This window comes from Tamandua tetradactyla, chromosome 1 (genome assembly GCF_023851605.1).
Source record: "Tamandua tetradactyla isolate mTamTet1 chromosome 1, mTamTet1.pri, whole genome shotgun sequence".
NCBI lineage: Eukaryota > Metazoa > Chordata > Mammalia > Pilosa > Myrmecophagidae > Tamandua > Tamandua tetradactyla.
Window position 1 is genome coordinate 15,226,036 of NC_135327.1, and position 18,801 is coordinate 15,244,836.

Consider the following 18,801-nt stretch of genomic DNA (forward strand, 5'->3'; position numbering starts at 1 on the left):
ACTGCTGGATCCTACTGCTTTAGCCCACCCCAGACAAGTACTGTTGCACCATTGTATGGACCCCTGTCAGAGGGCAGAGCCACCAAAATGATAAAAATACCCTGGCTTCGGGGGGCTGCAGGGAATAGATTGCTCAGCAGGCCAAGAAAATGCATCTTCTGGGAGCGTCAAAAGGCTTCTTGACAAAGAGCGCCATCTGCTGTGCAGGCTGAATAAGTGGAGCTGAAAAAAAGTCTTCTGGGTCTCTTTCTTGAACCTCTCTGCAGCGTCCTTAGGAACTGGTCTCCATTCCCAGCCTGGGTCCCTGGCCCTGTTTTGGCTGGGAAATACTGATAAACCAAGTGTTAAAGAAGAGTCTTAACACAAACCCAATCTCAAAAACAAAATCCTAGATGAGAGAGAGAAACCAACCTTCAGAATAATCTCATCAAGATAATCAAATCAAGATGGTCAAGTGCCCAGCTAGCAGCAAAAAATTCCAAGCCATAGTAAGAAACTAGAAGGTATGGCCCAGTCAAAGCAACAAATTAAGGAGTCAGAGGAGATACAGAATTTGAAACAATTCATTAAAGATGTTCAAACAAGTCTCCTAAATCAATTCAAGGAGACTGAGGAAAGTATGACTAAAGAGATAAAGGATATTAAGAAGACACTGGTTGAGCATCAAAAAGTGTTTGAAAATATGCAGAGAAAAATACCAACTTAGGGAAATTAAAGGCACAATAGATGAAATTAAAAATATGCTAGAGGAGGAGGCAGGGCAAGATGGTGGCATGGTAAGGAGTAGAATTTGTTCTGTCCTCTAGGGCAGCTGGTGAATGGCCAGGAACTGCGAGGAACAACTCTTTGAGGGACTTCAGTGACCGGTTGCATATTGTGCACCAGTCAGGAATGGTGGGACAGTTGAGATCCCACTCACAACTGTGAGTCTCCAAGCCATGGTGGCTGGTGCCTCTTCCTCACAGACCCGGTGGGCTGGTTCCCCAAGGGAATGTGAGTTGTTTCTTGGCCTGCTGGAATGGGCACCAAGAACAGGTGCCCTGCCGGGCACTAAGAATAGCCGCTCCCACCCCTCTGTGCCATGTTACTTGGTGGCTACCACACATGGGGAGAGCCAGGACTGAGGGGACAAGGTGGCTCAAGCATGCCATCTGTTGATTTGCCTCAAGTAGAATTGCATCCCTTCCACAAGATTTGAGTTTTGGTTTGGCAAGTAATTAGTGGCAAACTAGGTGCAAATGGGGCCTTCAACAAAAACCCACCAAATTCAAAACTATAGACAAGTCAAGGAAATCAACTTACAAAATTATCTTAACAAGGTAAACATATACCCAAAAGAGCTGAAAGCAGTCACATGAACAGACATTTTCACACTGATATTCTTAGCAGTACTATTTATAATTGCCTGAAGATGGAAACAGTCCACGTGCGCCCATCAATAGATGAGTGGATAAACAAAATGTGGTATGTACAAATGATGGAATATTATGCAGCAATGAGACATGAGGTCCTGAAGCATATGGCAACATGAATGAACCTTGAGGACATAATGCTGAGTGAAATAAGCCAGACACAAAAGGATAGATACTGTCTGATTTCACTATTATTACTCTTGAAAAGGTAAAACTCAGAGGTTCACAATAAGGGACTTAGAGGTACACAGAAGCTAGAGATGGGTGAATGGTTTCCCAGTGAGGGGACAGATAGGAGTGATCATAGTTCATTAGTGGGGTAATATGTAACATTGCTATGTTGAAGGTGAACACGATTGAAAGGGGTTGCATAAAGGCATATATCCCACCAATTACTCTATAATTATAAATAAGTTCTGGCATGAACTACTTCAAAGGTTTGATCTTGTGCAAGTGTTAATAAAAGAGAGATCTAAGGGGAAAACTAATATTGCATCCTTTGTTCTATAGTTAATAGGAAGACAGCAACAGTAGCACAGCAATATCAAGAGTAAATAAATGGGGTGGGCCACAGTGGCTCAGCAGGCAGAGTACTTGCCTGCCATGCCAGAGGACCCAGGTTCGATTCCCATTGCTTGCCCATGCTAAAAATAAATAAATAAATAAATAAATGGGTGGGAAGAAGATAAAGGGAGGTTTAGATTTGATATTTGGTGAGGCCATGTTTATTGGTTCTTTGTCTCTTTGGACCAGTGAAATCTGTCTAAAATTGAGATAGCTGATGTCTTTGGACCAGTGAAAACTGTCTAAAATTGAGATAGCTGATGATTGTACAAGAAGTGAGGTAACTATAGGGCATGGATTGTTTGTTTTCGACATTATTCAATGGACAGAGGTGACTGTTCTAGTTTGCTAGCTGCCAGAATGCACTATACCTGACATTGCATCTTGTGGAAGGGATGCAATTCTACTTGAGGCAGAAACGGAATGGCTTAAAAAGGGGTATTTAATAAGTTGCTAGTTTACAGTTTTTAGACCTTGGAAATGTCCATATTAAAGCAAGTCTATAGAAATGTCCGATGTAAGGCATCCAGGGAAAGATATCTTGGTTCAAGAAGGCTGATTGAGATTCAGGGATTTTCTTTCAACTGGAAGGGCACGTGGTGAATATGGTGATGTCTGCTAGCTTCCTCTCCAGGTCTCTTGCTTCATGAAGCTCTGCCAGAGGTGTTCTCCTTTTAACTTCAAAGGTCACTGGCTGGTGGACTTTCTGCTTCTCATGACTGTGTTGTTCTGAAGCTTTCCCCAAAATGCTTCCTCTTTTAAAGGATTCCATTAGAGAAATCAAGACCCACCTAGGATGGGTGGAGACACGTCTCCATCTAATCAAATTTCCAGCCTATAGCACTGAATGGGGATTAGAAGAAACCATTGCTCCCACAAGATTGATTAGGATTAAAACATGGCTTTTCTAGGGTACATAAATCCTTTCAAACTGGCATATTTTACCCTCTGGACTCCAAAGACATATTCTTTCCATACACAAAATACATTCATTCTATAACAATGTCAGAGACCCTTAAGCCATTCCAGTGACATTACAACAATACAAGGTTAGAAACCGTACAGAATCTCATCAAAGTCTGTTATAGTCATGGTCTATCCTAAGGCAAAACTTTCCCCTGGCTCTGGACCTATAAAGCTCTGAAAAAGTTATTTGCTGTCAACATACAAAGGAGGAACAGTTTTAGGATATATATACCCATTTCCATAGGGAGGAATTGGAAGGAACACAGGGGTCATTGGACCCAAGCAATCTCGAAAACCTGCAGGGCAAACTATTAGAGTTCAATGTCTGAGAGTCATTTATCTTCTGGGCTTTAGAAAGCGGCACTCCCACCCTTTCCAAGGGCCTATGCAGCGGCCCACCTCTCTGCAAATGCAAACTTGGGGGACACTGGGGAGACCACCATTTTCTCAGTTCCACCTTCTTGCACAAAAGGCAACATGATATTTGTGGCCATTTAATTTATAGGCTCGGATTCGTAGCAACACAGACCTCAGTGATAGAAAAACAAAATTTATTAGGAAAGTAATTAAATGATTATTAGAAATGAGACATAGTTATATCATCAGATGGAATAGCACCCAACACCCAGAGAGGAGCACTGGGGAATGCCCTTGACAGCATTTTCAGGGTCTGACTGGACAAGTCCCAAGCATCTTCCTCTGGATAAGATTCCTTCTGTCTCTCTCTCATGAGATTCTTCTCCTTCTTCTCCTTCTTCGCTGCTCACATGCAGTTTATGTGGTATCTTTACACAATAGTGGCTAGATTCCAATTAGCTTACATTACTGGGCCGAGGTGATCCTCTGGGAACTGGCTAGGGACCAAGAGGTGCTTACTGGGATCGAGATTACTTTATCAAAGTGCATTTCCTTCTGGGAGGATAGCCAGTCCTCCCAGCTGGAGTGCACATTTCAACAATTTGTTACCAAGGTCACACAATGGCAACATCAGTTGAGCAGAACAGACTCTACAAATTTAGTTGTTCTTTCACCTCTCCAAGCATTGGGGGCTACACCTAGGCTCTCTGCCATTTCAGGGGTACACTCTCAACCCCTCCATGCGCTGGCAGCCAGGCTACCCCTAATTCCCAAGGAATGTGTTGCACCCTCTCCAAGTCCTGAGGCAGCACGACTTTTCCACTGCAAGAGGTGGAAGGCCCCTCCCCTACCTTTGGGGCAAACTCACCCTCTCCACGTGCTTGGGTTGGTCTGCTCTCCTGGCCCGAGGCTTCTTGACTTCAGATCCCAGCCTCCATGGTTTTGCCTCTGAAATTATTTTTCCTCCAGTGTGTCCCTTTTTTTCCCTTTTAGTCCAGACTGGCAGTGGGTCTGTTTATACAGATCCCACAGCACTCTTGTTGGCTTTCTATGTAGTAAGAAAGGATGTGCTCATCAGGCAGGAGGAGTTTCCACAAATTGTTCCTGGATAACTCTATCTATGATCCTAGCTTTCTTTGAAATGGCTAACCTGTTCCACATTTGGTTAAATCTTCACTGGGGCACTATTCTCTGGGGTCACCCTTCCTCAAAGCCCAGAATTTTCCGGAACATCAATTTCTGGTTTCTTTGTACCCAAGAGTTTAGTTCTGTAGTTTATCTCTTTCCTGTCACATTTCACTATAAGCTCTGAGGAGAAACCAGGCTTCACTTTCCATATTTAATTTGGAAATCTCTTCTGCTAAATATCCAAGTTCATGGCTTTTAAAATCTGTTCTCCAGCCAAAGCCACGAGTCAATTTTGCCAGATTATCTGCCATTTTAAAACAAGGATTGCCTTCCTTCCAGTTTGCAATAACACACGCTTCATGTCTGTCTAGAGCCTTGTCAGAAGTATTTTTAGAGTCCACATTTCTACCAACAATCTCTTCAAAGCATTCTAGACCTTCTCTATCAAGCTCCTCACAACTCCTCCAAAATCTTCCCCTTATCCATTTAAAAAGCTGTTCCAACATGTTTGGTATTTGCAAACTGCAGCACCACCCCACTCCTCTGGTACCAAAATCTGTTCTGGTTTTCTTACTGCTAGAATGCAATATACCAGAAATGGAAAGGCTTTTAAAAAGGGGAATTTAATAAGTTGCTGCTTTACAGTTTTTAGGCCATGGAAATGTCTGATCTAAGGCATCCTGGGAAAGATACCTTGGTTCAAGAAGGCCAATGAGGTTCAGAGTTTCTCTCACAACTTGAAGGGCATGTGGTGAACATGGTGATGTCTGCTAGCTTCCTCTCCAGGCCTCTTGCTTCGTGAAGCGCCGCTGGGGGCATTCTCCTTCATCTCCAGAGGTCACTGGCTGGTGGACTCTCTGCTTCTCATGGCTGTGTCATTCTGAAGCTTTCTCCAAAATACTTCCTCTTTTAAAGGATTCCAGTAAAGAAATCAAGACCCACCTAGAATGGGTGGAAACCCGTCTCCCTCTAATCCAGTTAATACCTACGGTTGATTGAATCACATCTCTATGGAGATGACCTAATCAAGTTTCCAACCTATAGTGTTGGATGGGGATTAGATGAAACTGTTACTTCCAAAAGATTGATTAGAATAAAACATGGCTTTTCTAAGGTACATAAATCCTTTCAAACTGGCACTGTGGCCAAGGGGTGATTGAGAAGCAGAAAGGTGAACTGTAGTGTATACATATGATGGAATATTGCTTGGCTACAGAAAGGAATGAAGTCCTGAGGCATGCAATGATGGTGAATGAACCTTGGGGACATTATGTTGTGCAAAATATGCCAGAAACCAAAGAACCAATGTTGTATGGTCTCTTTTAGAAAAAGCTTATAAGAAAATTGGGGCCTAGATTCTAGGCTCAAATACTAGTCACACTTAAACTGAAGCTGTAAGTCTTATGGCTAGATTCTATGATGCTGTACTATATGTTTACAACCTGATATTACCCTGGAATTTTGGGTACCTGTGTGACACATAAGATACAGAGTTGGGTTCTACTGCTTTGAGAGTCAGCATTGCTGCATATAATTGTTTTTAAAAAAACAAAAAACAAGCTCTGGCTTCAATTAGAAATAAAAACAAGAATGATCTAATTGGTACTAAGGTAAATCAGAATACAGGGTAAAGGATGATATTATATATATTTTAGAACTTCACCTGCTATAAGAGACCAAAGGAAGAGAGGTTTATTTTGTCCAAAAGCTAAGTTTTCTGTAACGCACAGTCTAACTCAACCTGCCTGGATAGCTCATATTAGCAATCCAAAAACACAGAGCCCAGACTGGGACGAGGGCTTGTAATTCTGCATAACTTAATATAATACCCAGATACATCCCAAACTATGGTGGGCTGATAATTAAAAAGAATTGGTAGAGTCCCTAGAGGGACCTAAAAACTATTAAGCGTTCCCATCTGAGAAACCCTTGATACTTTCTTAAATATTAAGAACTCCAAGCTAATAGGTCAAGCCCTTGATCTTTTTTTTTTACTTGACAAACCAAAACAACATGCAAACACAAACCTTCTTAACATACAAACATTCAATACATGGTGTACAATCAGTGGCTCACAATTCATCACATAGTAGTATATTCATCATCACCATGATCATTTTTTAGAACATTTGCGTTACTCCAAAAAAAGAAATAAAAAGAAAAAAGAAAAAACTCATACATACCATACCCCTTACCCTTCCCTCTCATTGACCAGTAGTATTTCCTTCTACCCAATATATTTTAACCTTTGTTCCCCTATTTTTTTCCTATACCCCTTACAACTCCCTTTCATTGATCACTAGTATTTCAGTCTACTCAATGTATTTTAACATTTGTTCCCCCTATTATTTATTTATTTTTAATCCATATTTTTTGCTCATCTGTCCATACCATAGATAAAAGGAGCGTCAGACACAAGGTTTTCACAATCACATAGTCATTGCAAAAGCTATATTGTTACACATTCATCTTCAAGAAATATGGCTACTGGAACACAGTTCTACAGTTTCAGGTACTTCCCTCTAGCTTTGCTAATACACTATAAACTAAAAAGTGGTTACCTATATAATGTGTAAGGATAACCTACAGGATAACCTCTTGACTGTTCAAAATCTCTCAGCCACTGACACTTTATTTTATCTCATTTCTCTCTTCCCCCTTTCAGTCAAGAAGGTTTTCTCAATCCCTTGATACTGAGTCCCAGCTCATTCTAGGATTTCTGTCCCATGTTGCCAGGGAGTTTTACACCCCTGGGAGTCATGCCCCATGTAGAGAGGTGGAGGGCAGTGAGTCTGCTTGCTGTGTTGGTTGAGAGAGCAATGAAAGAGGTTCTCTGGGGCTGACTCTTAGACCTGATTTTAAGTAGGCTTAGCCTACTTTGCGGGTATAAGCTTCATATGAACTAACCCCAAGATTGAGAGCTCGACCTATTGATTTGGTTGTCCCCTCTGCTTGCGAGAATATCAGGAATCTCCAAATGGGGAAGTTGAATTTTCCACCTTTCTCACCATTCCCCCAAGGGGACTTGGAAATACTTCTTTATTCACTGTTCAGATCACTCTGGGATTTATCAGGGCATCATACTATACAAACCTATAAAATCTCATGCCCTATTCAAGGGTCTATGTACTTATGGTGTTCAACTAACCTGTCCATATAAACTATATTAGGAAATGCACTAGTTAAAATCTAAATTTTGTACCAAAATAAGCATTTTTTACTTTAGTCTCACACAGAAGTTGAAGTTTTAAAATATGAATGACCTTTGTTTCCCAGTGCCTTCCCAAGCCCAAAAAATAAAATAGAATGACCATCTGTTTTCAGCAGCCTGCAATGTTGACATTCCTTTGTTCTTCCTCATGCAAAAACATTTTAAAAATTTGTACATTTAGTCACTATCTTTGTGCACTCTAGGCATTCCTAGATTATATCATTTCGGTCTTTATAGTCTATCTTTCCTTCTGGTCTCATATGTGCCCCTAGCCATTCTCCCTCTATCGTTCTCACATTCAACTTCATTTAGTATATTTACATTATGTGCTACTATCAGATAGTATTGTGCTATCCAATTCTGAACTTTTACAATCAGTCCTGTTGCACAATCTGTATCCCTTCAGTTCCAATTACCCAATATCTACCCTATTTCTATCTCCTGATGACCTCTGTTCTTTAACTGAAATTCTCCAAGTTCATTCATTACTGTTAGCTCATATCAGTGAGACAATACAGTATCTGTCCTTTTGTTTCTGGCTAATCTCACTCAGCATAATGTCCTCAAGGTCTATCCACGTTGTTACATGTTTCATGACTTCATTCTGTCTCTTGCAAGCCCTTGATCTTGAGGCTTGTTCTTATGAAACTTATTTCTATAGTGGAGAAGCTAAGCCTACCTATAATTATGCCCAAGAGTTGCTTCTGGAAAACCTCTTTTGTCACTCAGATGTGATCTCTCTCTCTCTCTCTCTCTCTACACCCAACTCTGGAAGGAAAATCATTGCTTTCCCCACTATGTGGGACATGACACCTAGAGGTGAAAGTTTCCCTGGCAATGATGGACATGAGTCCCAGTAATGTGCCTGGCCCTGGCACCATGGGATCGACCATGCTTTCTTGACCAAAAGGGGGAAAGAAAGACATATAACAAAATGAGGTATCAGTGACAAAGAAAGTAAAGTCGAGAGGTTATTCTGGAGGCTGCTCTTACACAAGCCTCAACTAGTTATTGCTAATTTCTATGGTTTGCCAAACCCAATTCAATATTCCTGTTAACCCTAAAGATTACCTAGAGCTCTGTCTGAGATTCCACAAAAGTTTCACTCGAAGTTACTTTCCAAAAACTTACAACCTCCAAATGGTTCCTAGGCCAGATAAGTTCTGAAATTCAAAAGGGACTAGCGTCTCCAAGTACATCAAGTGGTTCCATCCCCTTATCCCAGATTGATGATACCCGTTTTCAACATGAAGAAATTAGAAGGGGCATAACCCAAATATCCCTAAATATTGGGAGAAAGATCAAAGGAGAAAGAGGAGTTGTAACAGAGAAGATATGATTTAACAAATAAATATGACTGCTGAGTCATATTGATATTTCTTTTAGTCTTCAGTGTCTTGGAGCAGCTAGAAGGCAAAACATGAAATTGTGGCACTGTAATCCATACCAAAATTTGAAATCTCTTCTATAACTACTTGTTAAAACATATTTACAAAATTAATGCTTTTTAAAATATATGCTTGTTTTAGTTTGCTAAAGCTTCCAGAATGGAATATACCAGGAACAGAATAGCTTTTAAAAAGTAAATTTATTAAGTTGCAAATTTAAAGTTTTAAGGCTAATGCCATCCAGAACATCTCTGTCAATTGGGAAAGACACATAGCTGGGGTCTCCTGCAGTCTTTGGCTTCTGGGCACCTCTTTCAGCTGGAAAGGCACATAGTGATGTCTGTTAGCCTTCTCTCTTCATTTCATAAGGCTTCCCCAGGGGTGTTTTCCTTCTGCATCTCCAAAGGTCTCTGGATGTGTGGATTCTCAAGCTTTTTAAAAAAGTGTTTCCCTCTTAAAAGGTTCCAGTAAGCAACCCAACCTTGAATGGGTGGAGACACGTTTCTATGGAAACTACCTAATCAAAACCACTCACAATTGGATGGGTCACATATCCATGGAAAGAACTTAATCAAAAAGATCCAATCCAACAATATTGACAAGAATTAAAGCTTCACAAACTTTACACCCAGAGCACCCAAAGATAAATGGGACCTCCTCAAAACTGAAGAATTTTGTACTTCAAAGGACTTTGTTAAAAAGGTAGAAAGGCAGCCTATTCAGTGGAGGAAAATATTTGAAAACCATATATCCAGTAAGAGTTGCATATCCATAATGTATAAAGAAGTCCTACAACTCAACAACAAAAAGACAAGCAACCCAAATGAAAAATAGGCAAAGGATATGAATAGACATTTTTCCAAAGAGAAAATACAAATTGCTAAAAAGCACATGAAAAGATGGTCAACATCATTAGCTATTAGGGAAATGCAAATCAAAATCAGAATGAGATATTGTTTCACACCTACTAGAATGGTCACTATTAAATAAAAAGAAAACTATAAGGGTTAGAGAGGATGTGGAGAAATAGAAACTCTTATTCACTGCTGATGAGAATGTAAAATGTTACAGCTGCAGCGGAAGAAACTTTTGTGGTTCCTCAGGAAGCTAGGTATAGGACTGCCATATGATCTGGCAGTTCTGTTACTGGTATATATTCAGAAGATCTAAAAGCAGGGATGTAAACAGACACTTGGACATCAATGTTCATAGCAGCATTATTCACAATTGCCAAAAGATGGAAACAAACCAAGTGTCCATCAATTGAAGAATGGATAAAATGGATGAACAAAATGTGGTATACATACAGTGAATTATTGTTCAGCTACAAGGCAATGATTGGGCAATTTGGTATTGGCTTCTGTTCTGCCTACTTGGTGGCAGAGAAAGTGGTTGTGATCATAAAGTACCGTGATGATGAACAGTATGCCTGGGAGTCTTTCACTGGGGTTCCTTCACTGTTCATGCTGCCCATAGGGAGCTAATTGGCCAGGGTACCAAAGTGATCTTGCACCATAAAGAAGACTAGATAGAGTACTTAGAGGAGAGGTAGGTCAAAGAAGTGGTGAAGAAGCACTCACAGTTCATGGGCTATCCCTTTACCCTTTATTTGGAGAGGGAAATCAGTGATGATGATGAACAGAGGAAGATAAGGATGATGAAGAGAAGCCCAAGATTGAAGATGTGAGCTCAGATGAGGAGGATGATAGTGGTAAGGACAAGAAAAAGAAAATTAAGGAGAAGAACATTGATCAAGAAGAACTGAACAAGACCAAGCCCATTTGGACCAGAAACCCTGATGACATCACCCAGGTGGAATACAGAGAATTCTGCAAGAGCTTACCAATGATTGGGAAGACCACCTGGCAATCAAGCACTTCTCTTTGTAAGGTCAGTTGGAATTTTGGGCATTACTCTTCATCCCCTGCCAGGCTCCCTTTGATCTCATTGAAAACAACATCAAACTTTATGTCCATTATGTGTTCATCATGGACAGCTGTGATGAATTGATACCAGAGTATCTCAACTTTATTTGTGGCATGGTCAGTTCTGAGGGTCTGCCCATGAACATCTCAAAAGAAATGTTGCAGCAGAGCAAAATCTTGACGGTCATTTGCAAAAACATTGTGAAGAGGTGCCTTGAACTCTTCTTTAAGCTGGCAGAAGACAAGAACTGCAAGAAATTTAATGAGGCATTCTCTAAAATCCTGAAGCCTGGAATCCATGAGGACTCAGCTAACCAGCAACACCTTTCTGAGCTGTTGTGCTATCACACCTCCCAGTCTGGAGGTGGTTTCTCTTTCTGAATGTATCTCTTGCATGAAGGAGACCCAGAAGTCCATTTGTTAGATCACTGGTGAAAGCAAAGAGCAGGTGGCCAACTTGACTTTTGTGGAGTGAGTGTGGAAGCAGGGCTTTGAAGTGGTCTATATGACTGAGCCTGTTGATGAGTACTGCATGCAGCACCTCAAGAATTTTGATGGGAAGAGCCTGGTCTTGGTTACAAAGGAGGGTTTGGAGCTACCTGAGGATGAGAAAGAGAAGAAGAAAATGGAGGAGAGCAAATCCAAGTTTGAAAACCTCTGCAAGCTTGTGAAGGAAATCTTGGATAAAAAGATTGAGAAGATGACAATCTCTAGTAGGCTGTGTCTTCACCCTGCTGCATTGTAACTAGCACGTATGGGTGGATAACCAACATGCAGCGGGTCATGAAAACCCAGGAGCTTCAGAACTCTACAGTGGGCTACATGATGGCCAAAAACCACCTGGAGATCAACCTTGACCACCCCATTTTAGTGACACTGTGGCAGAAGGCTGAGATCACAAGAATGACAAGGCAGTCAAGGCCTGGTGGTGCTGTTATTTGAAACTGAGGAACCCCAGACCCACTCAAACCACATCTACCACAGGATCAAGCAGAGTTTAGGCACTGATGAAGATGAAGTGACAGCCAAAGAACCCAGTGCTGCTGTTCCTGATGAAATTCACCCCCCACCCCCGCCAGAGGGTGACGAAGATACATCTCACATGGAAGAAGTAGATTAGGTGTTTCTACCCATAAAACTTGTACCCACTGTCTAGTGTTGCCCTGCTTGCCACAGCAGCCCAAGTGGCCCTGTCCCACCTGACTCTATCTACTGATATCTAGTGGGGGGTTTTCCAGGTTGCAAGGGCCATGAGCCCCATCCCATTTGACAATAGGGTTGAATATTGTGTATTGTGAGTTTTTTGTTTGTTTGCTTTATTTTGTTCTAAAATTAAAGTGCTCAAATAAAGAAGATACAGTTAAAAAAAAAGATTAAGAACATGTCTAAATTAGGTTGAACTTCATTCAACCTCCCACAATGGTTTTATTTGTATGTAAAGCAAAGGATTTTTTTTCCTACAGGTAATATTCCCCAATAACTTTGAAACAGGAAATGGTGGAAATATGCAGGGACATCTTCCCATGATACCATTGTCTCCTATAATGCATCCACGGGTCAAAGAAGTTCGAACTGATAGTGGAAATCTTCGAAGGGGTAGGTTCAACAGTCTTACAATTATAAAACAATGAAAAATAATAAAGATAATTTTTTTCAGAGAAAATTTCAAATCCTGTTAGCATATTATTGAGAAATCTAATTTTGTCATCAGGATTTGAAAAGGGACTTAATGCTTGTACCAATACCCTAAATCAATTATTTTTGTGGCTTAATGTATATCTCTTATATTAAAATAATAGGATTTTCAGTCTAATTTTTAATTATATACATTTTAATTGCAGTATCAATTATTGTAGAAATAGTATTTTGGCTTTTTAATAAATGCATATAATTTTCCTAAATGCTAGTGGAAAACTAAATAAGTTACTTAAATATCTACTTTTCCAAATTTGATGAGTTACTGTTTTTATTTGTATGTGTCTATAGAAAGATAAATTTTAAAGCAAAACTGAGAATTCATAATCTCTTTGGGGTTCTTTAATTCATCTAATAAATGGTTTATCTCTATGCTCTTAAAATAGTTCATTTTGATCCTTACCAATACGAAGATGTTACTGCATTCTTCCTTATTTTCTCTTGTGAAGTGGCAAACCAATGTGTGCATCTTCTGGATTATATAGCTCTTGATTTTTTAAAATCAGTTAAGAAAATGTTCTAACTGCACAGTATCACTAAGCATACCTCAGATGAATAAATATTCAGGTTGGTTAGTGAGGTTACTCTAGATCCATTTTTTTGGTGTGTGTGTGTGTATGTGCACGCATATGTATGTGCAAGTGTGTGCATGCAGTCTTGGATTTGCATGCAATGCAGGACCAAAAGAATGACTGTAAGCTGAAACCATACAAGGTATTCTTAGTAATGGGAATAATTGGATTGTTTTGTGACCTTTAACATTTTTGTCAAAACATTTAAAACTTTCTTAATGACAGTTATCAATGTTCAGAGAAATGAAAAAAATAGCAAACCTAATATTTAGTGCTCTGTACTTTAAAACCTTAGGAACATTGAGAATTTATTAAAATGTTTTATTTTTTAAAAATTGTCAGTAGTTTAAACAGTGCTGTCTGCCTTATTCTCATTATATAGCTTATGCTATGGAGTGAGCATCTTTTCTGTGGTTTACTGAATTGTCATGTTCCTTTCCAAATTTGGATGAGCTTCCTACCTTCTATGTTTTGCTTTTTCAATGCCATGAAATATATCCAAGAGTTCTTTTAATGAGAACATTTTCCTGTCATCATTTTCTGTAGAATATCTTTATCCTTTTTTTTTCACAGCTTTCTCATTTTGGTCAATACGATCATTTTCCCAAAGTTCTTCTCACTGTATATCTAGACTTGAGCAGCAGCAGTGTCAGCATACCCAGGATCAGCTATTTCTTCTATAACTTTATTGATATTCATTTTCTTTTCACTTCTTTGTTGTACTTTCATCTTTTTTTAGCCAGTTCCCTCTTCCAGCTTTCCTTTCTTTTAAAATATCATGTGACTGACACTGCCTACCTGACCAAAAAGGGGGAAAGAAATGTAACAAAATAAGGTATCAGTGGCTAAGAGATTTCAAATAGAGTCAAGAGGCTATTCTGGAGGTTACTCTTATGCAGGTTTCTGCTACATATTGCTAATTGCCATGGTATGCCAAGCCCCAACCAACAGTATTCCTGTAAACCCTAAAGAATACCCAAAGCTCTATCTGAGACCCTATAAATGTTGTACCCACTAAGTTTATTTTTCAGAAACCTGAAACTTCCAGATGGTTCCTAGGCCAGATAAGCCCTGAAACCCTGAGTTACCAGTCTCTCCAAAAGCTTCAACCAATTGTACCCCCCCCACCCCATAATGTCAACACCCATTTTCAACATGAAGAAATTAGAATGGTCATTGCCCAAATATCTCTAACGATTGTGAGAAGGATGAAAGGAGAAGGAGGAGTTGTAACAGTGAAGATAGGATTTAACAAATGAGTTTGACTACTTAATCATTATATTGATATTTCCTTTTAGTCTCCAGTGCCTTAGAGCAGCTAGAAGGAAATACCTAAAATCATGCAACTGTAATCCATACCATACTTTGAAATTTGTTCTATAACTGCTTATTAAAATGTACTTTAAAATTTATCACTTTTTTGTATATATATTATATTTCACAATAAAAAAATGTCACAAAAATATGTGAGTTTATCAGTAGGAGACATGGAGGCAGTACATCTATGTGCTTTGCTCTCTGTATAAACTGAATAACGGATGTACCATGACCAATTACCAACAGACTTTGAAAGACATGACATAATGGGTCACTGATCATGATGCACATCTGTTATTTGCATGGTGATTTATGGACTTAAGAGTCAACATAGAAATTTGTAGTTTATGTAATTGCAGTTAATATATCCTGATAACTGAAATATGAACCATTTTGTTGAGAGACTGGTGTTAATGTAATTAAGTGGTGGTAATTGAAATTCATGCATATCAGAACCATGCAAAGTGAGAATTACCTCTATGTGTGTGTGTTTCTGTAACAATAATTTGTATGTATGTGTGTATGTCTGTATGTCTTTGCAGCCTAGCTAGAGATCTAAGAAATAAGATCATGAAGGATGGTCACCATAATGTGATTTTCTCCAGGTGTTTGGATTTTGAGTGACTGTTACTTTGTTCATTATAGGTTTTTTGGTACTGTTTGAAATTTTTCAGTTGGTATATATTATTTTTTAATTAAGATATAATTTATATATATAAAAATTTTGATGTAAAGTAGTTTTTAGTATATTTCCAAAACTATGCAACTATTACCACTAATTCCATAAGATTTTTATCATCCCATGTTTTAGTTTCCTAGCAGTTGAAGCGAATACCATGCAATGGGTTGGCTTAAACAACAGGAATTTTTTGGCTCATGGTTTTTAGGTTAAAAGAAGTCTAAAATAAAGGCATCATCAAGTTGATGCTTTCTCCCAGAAGAGTGTGGTATTCTGGAGCTGGCTGTTGGTGATCCTTGAGGTTCCTTGGCTTTTCTGTCACATGACAATGCATATGGAGGCTTCTCCTGGCCTCTCCTCTCTCTTCTGGGTTCTGCTGCCTTTCAGCTTCTGGCCGATCCCTCTGGCCTTTCTCTTTCTCTTCATCACCTTCTCAATAAGGCCATTGGTAATGGGATTAAGACCCATGCAGATTCAGCTGGATCATACCTTAACTGAAGTAACCTCATCAAAAGGTCCTAATTATAAGACTTCATACACACAGGAATGAAATAAGTTTAAGAACCCCAGAAAAAAGTGTTCTTAAATCTAATCTGTGGCTGTGGGTGTGAAACCATTATAAGTAGGACCTTTTAGTGAGGTTGCTTCAGTTAAGGGGTGGCCTGTCCAGTCAGAATGGATCTTAATCCTATTACTAGAGCCCTTTATAAACTGATAAAATTCAGACAGAGAGAAAGCCATAGGAAACTAGAAGCTGTACATCAGCGCAATTCTGAACAAAAAAGAGAGACCAGGAGATGCCACCATGTGCCTTGTCATGTGACAAGCTGTTCTAGTTTGCTAGCTGCCAGACTGCGATATACCAGAAATGGAACGGCTTTTAAAAACGGAAGTTTATTAAGTTGCAGGTTCACTAAGGCTGTGAAAATGTCCCAATTAAAGCAAGTCTATAAAAATGTCCAAATTAAGGTACTAACAAAAGCTTACCTTAACTCAAGAAGGACTCATGAAGTTCAGGGTTTCTTTCTCAACTGGAAAGGCACATGGTGAACATGGTGACATCTGCTAGCTCTCTCTCCAGGCTTCTTGTTTCATGACACTCACCAGGGGTATTTTCCTTCCTCATCTCCAAAAATCTCTGGCTGCATGAGCTCTCTTGGTTTTTGTGGCTCTGAATGCTCTCTCTAAAATATTTCCTCTTTTAAAGGATTCCAGTAATCAAGATCCACCTGGAATGGGTGGAGTCACATCTCCACCTATTCAAAGATTAATACCTGCTATTGAGTGAGTCATATCTCTGCGGAGATAATCTAATAAAGTTTCCAACCTATAGTATTGAATAGGGATTAAAAGAAACGGCTGCTCCCACAAGATGTATCAGTATTAAAACCTGGTTTTTCTGGGGTCTACAAAAGATTCAAACCAGCACACCAGCTAAGGACCAAAGATTGCCAGCTGCCAGCTCCAAAATGCCACAGTCTTTAGGAAGAAAGCATCACCTTGAAGATGCCTTGATTTGGATGTTTTCCCAGCCTCAAACCTTGAGCTAATAAATTCCCATTTGTGGTAGTTAGATTCAGTTGTCAACTTGGCCAGGTGAAGGCACCTACTTCTGTTGCTGTGGACATGAGCCAATGGTACATGAACCTCACCTGTTGCTCATTTATATCTGCAGTAGGTTAGGAGGCATGCCTGCTGCAATGAATGATGTTTCACTTAATTGGCTGGTGCTTAAGAGACCGCAACATAGCACAGCCCAGGCAGCTCGGCATTCCTCGTCTCAGCACTCACTGCTCAGCCCAGGCCTTTGGAGATGCAGAAAGAAGTTACCCGGGGAAAGTTGTTAGAACCCAGGGACCTGGAGAGAACGCCGGCAGAGACCATCCTGTGCCTTCCTACGTAAGGAAGAACCTCAGTGGAAAGTTAGCTGCCTTTCCTCTGAAGAACTAACAAAATAAATCCCCTTTTATTAAAAGCCAGTCTGCTTCTGATGTGTTGCATTCTGGCAGCTAGCAAACTAGAACACCATTGTTTAACTCAAACCATTTCATGATATTTGCTTGAGTAGCCTAGGAAACTAAAACACTGGGGGTACATAGTTCCAAACTACCACACCCCAGAAAGAAACCCTGAACCCATTAGCAGTCACTCCCCATTATTCCTTCCCTCCAGCCCCTGCAACTACTAATCTATTCTCTGTCTCCATGAATTTGTCTATTCTGGACATTTACTATAAATTAAATCATTCAATATATGACCTTTTGTCTGGCTTCTTTCAGTTAGCATAATTTATATTTTCAAGTTTCATCCATATTGTACCATGTATCAGTATTTCATTCCTTTTTATAGCTAAATCATATTCTGTTGTCTGGATATGCCACATTTTGTTTATCCATCAGTTGGACATTTGGGTTGTCTCTACTTTTGAGCTAAAATAAATAATGCTACTCTGAACATTTATGGCTTACCTTATTTTAATAATTAGGGGAAATGATTATTGTTATGGCAAAAGAATCAAATTCACAGAACTCCTCAGAAAATTATATTGAACCTTGACTCTGGGGAGAACAAGACAATTAATTTGTGTATTCATTAAATTTTTGCTAAGTGTCCACCATAGCTTTTCCAGTACTGTGCTAGGAAAAGATAAATTTCAAGGGATTTGCACTTAACTTTGTGCAGTAACTTGCCTCCTCCCTTGAAATGTTAGCTGTGAACACTCTAGTCAGATTCAAGAACTGAATTGAATGTCATAGATATAAGACATCTAGATAGTCTCTTGTTAAGGGGTAATGGAAGCTACAATAGAGATTTCCACTTATTTACAGAAGTCAACATTGCTTTCATAACTCCAAGAATTATATAGAGAGATTAAACCATGACTATTTTTACACCCTTCTCAGACTTGAATGGTAATCCAGAGAACTGCCAAATCATCGCTGGAGGTAATTTTTATAACTTTTAGCAGGTTTTGAAAATAGACTACATAATTCTCTATCTAAACATCTAGTGAACATAGAAATAAATATAGTTAAGTGCTTTTACCTTTTTTAACTTTTTAATTTTCAAACTTACAGGTCAGTTAAAAAAAATACAAACACCATACAGAGAAGTTCAGTAAACCCCATTCCAGAAACCCTGAAAACACCAATTTTTACATTTTGCCCCCTTTGCCATTTCTTTCTTCCTCTCTTCCTTTCTTCTGAACATTTAAGAGCAGGTTGCACACATCCATGGTGGTGATAAGGAACAGTTTAATACAACAGCCTGTCCCATAGAAAATTTCCACTCAATTTTAAAGGATTGTCCTATCTGTCTTATCTGATTTCCCATCAATTGGTGAAATGAGTTGAAAATGGATTCTCAAGAGCAATAGGCATAATATACTATCCCTGAGGGGGTAAGCCTTCCCACTTAGTGTAAATAGTTTTGAAACCTGGTGATATAAGTATAAGCTCCATTTATCGTCTACAAAAGCAAAGGCTAAAGCATATTAATTGCTAAAGGCTAAAGCATATTAATTGCTATGGTTTCAAATCATCAGTTAAACTAATATGCCAGGAAAGAAAGGTAAAGATTCACTATCT

At 39.3% G+C, this 18,801-nt stretch overlaps 1 protein-coding gene and 1 pseudogene across 10 annotated transcripts in view; both read left to right on the plus strand.

Moving 5' to 3' along the window:
- RBL1 (RB transcriptional corepressor like 1) overlaps positions 1 to 18,801 on the plus strand; it is a 96,911-nt gene that overhangs the window by 46,900 nt on the left and 31,210 nt on the right. For all 10 annotated transcript variants that reach the window (XM_077169309.1, XM_077169288.1, XM_077169335.1 and 7 more), the window contains one exon: positions 12,415 to 12,547. In XM_077169309.1, the coding sequence (XP_077025424.1) occupies positions 12,415 to 12,547 (133 nt within the window). The remainder of the gene's footprint in view (positions 1 to 12,414; positions 12,548 to 18,801) is intronic.
- Positions 7,900 to 12,172, plus strand: LOC143691205 (heat shock protein HSP 90-beta pseudogene; annotated as a pseudogene).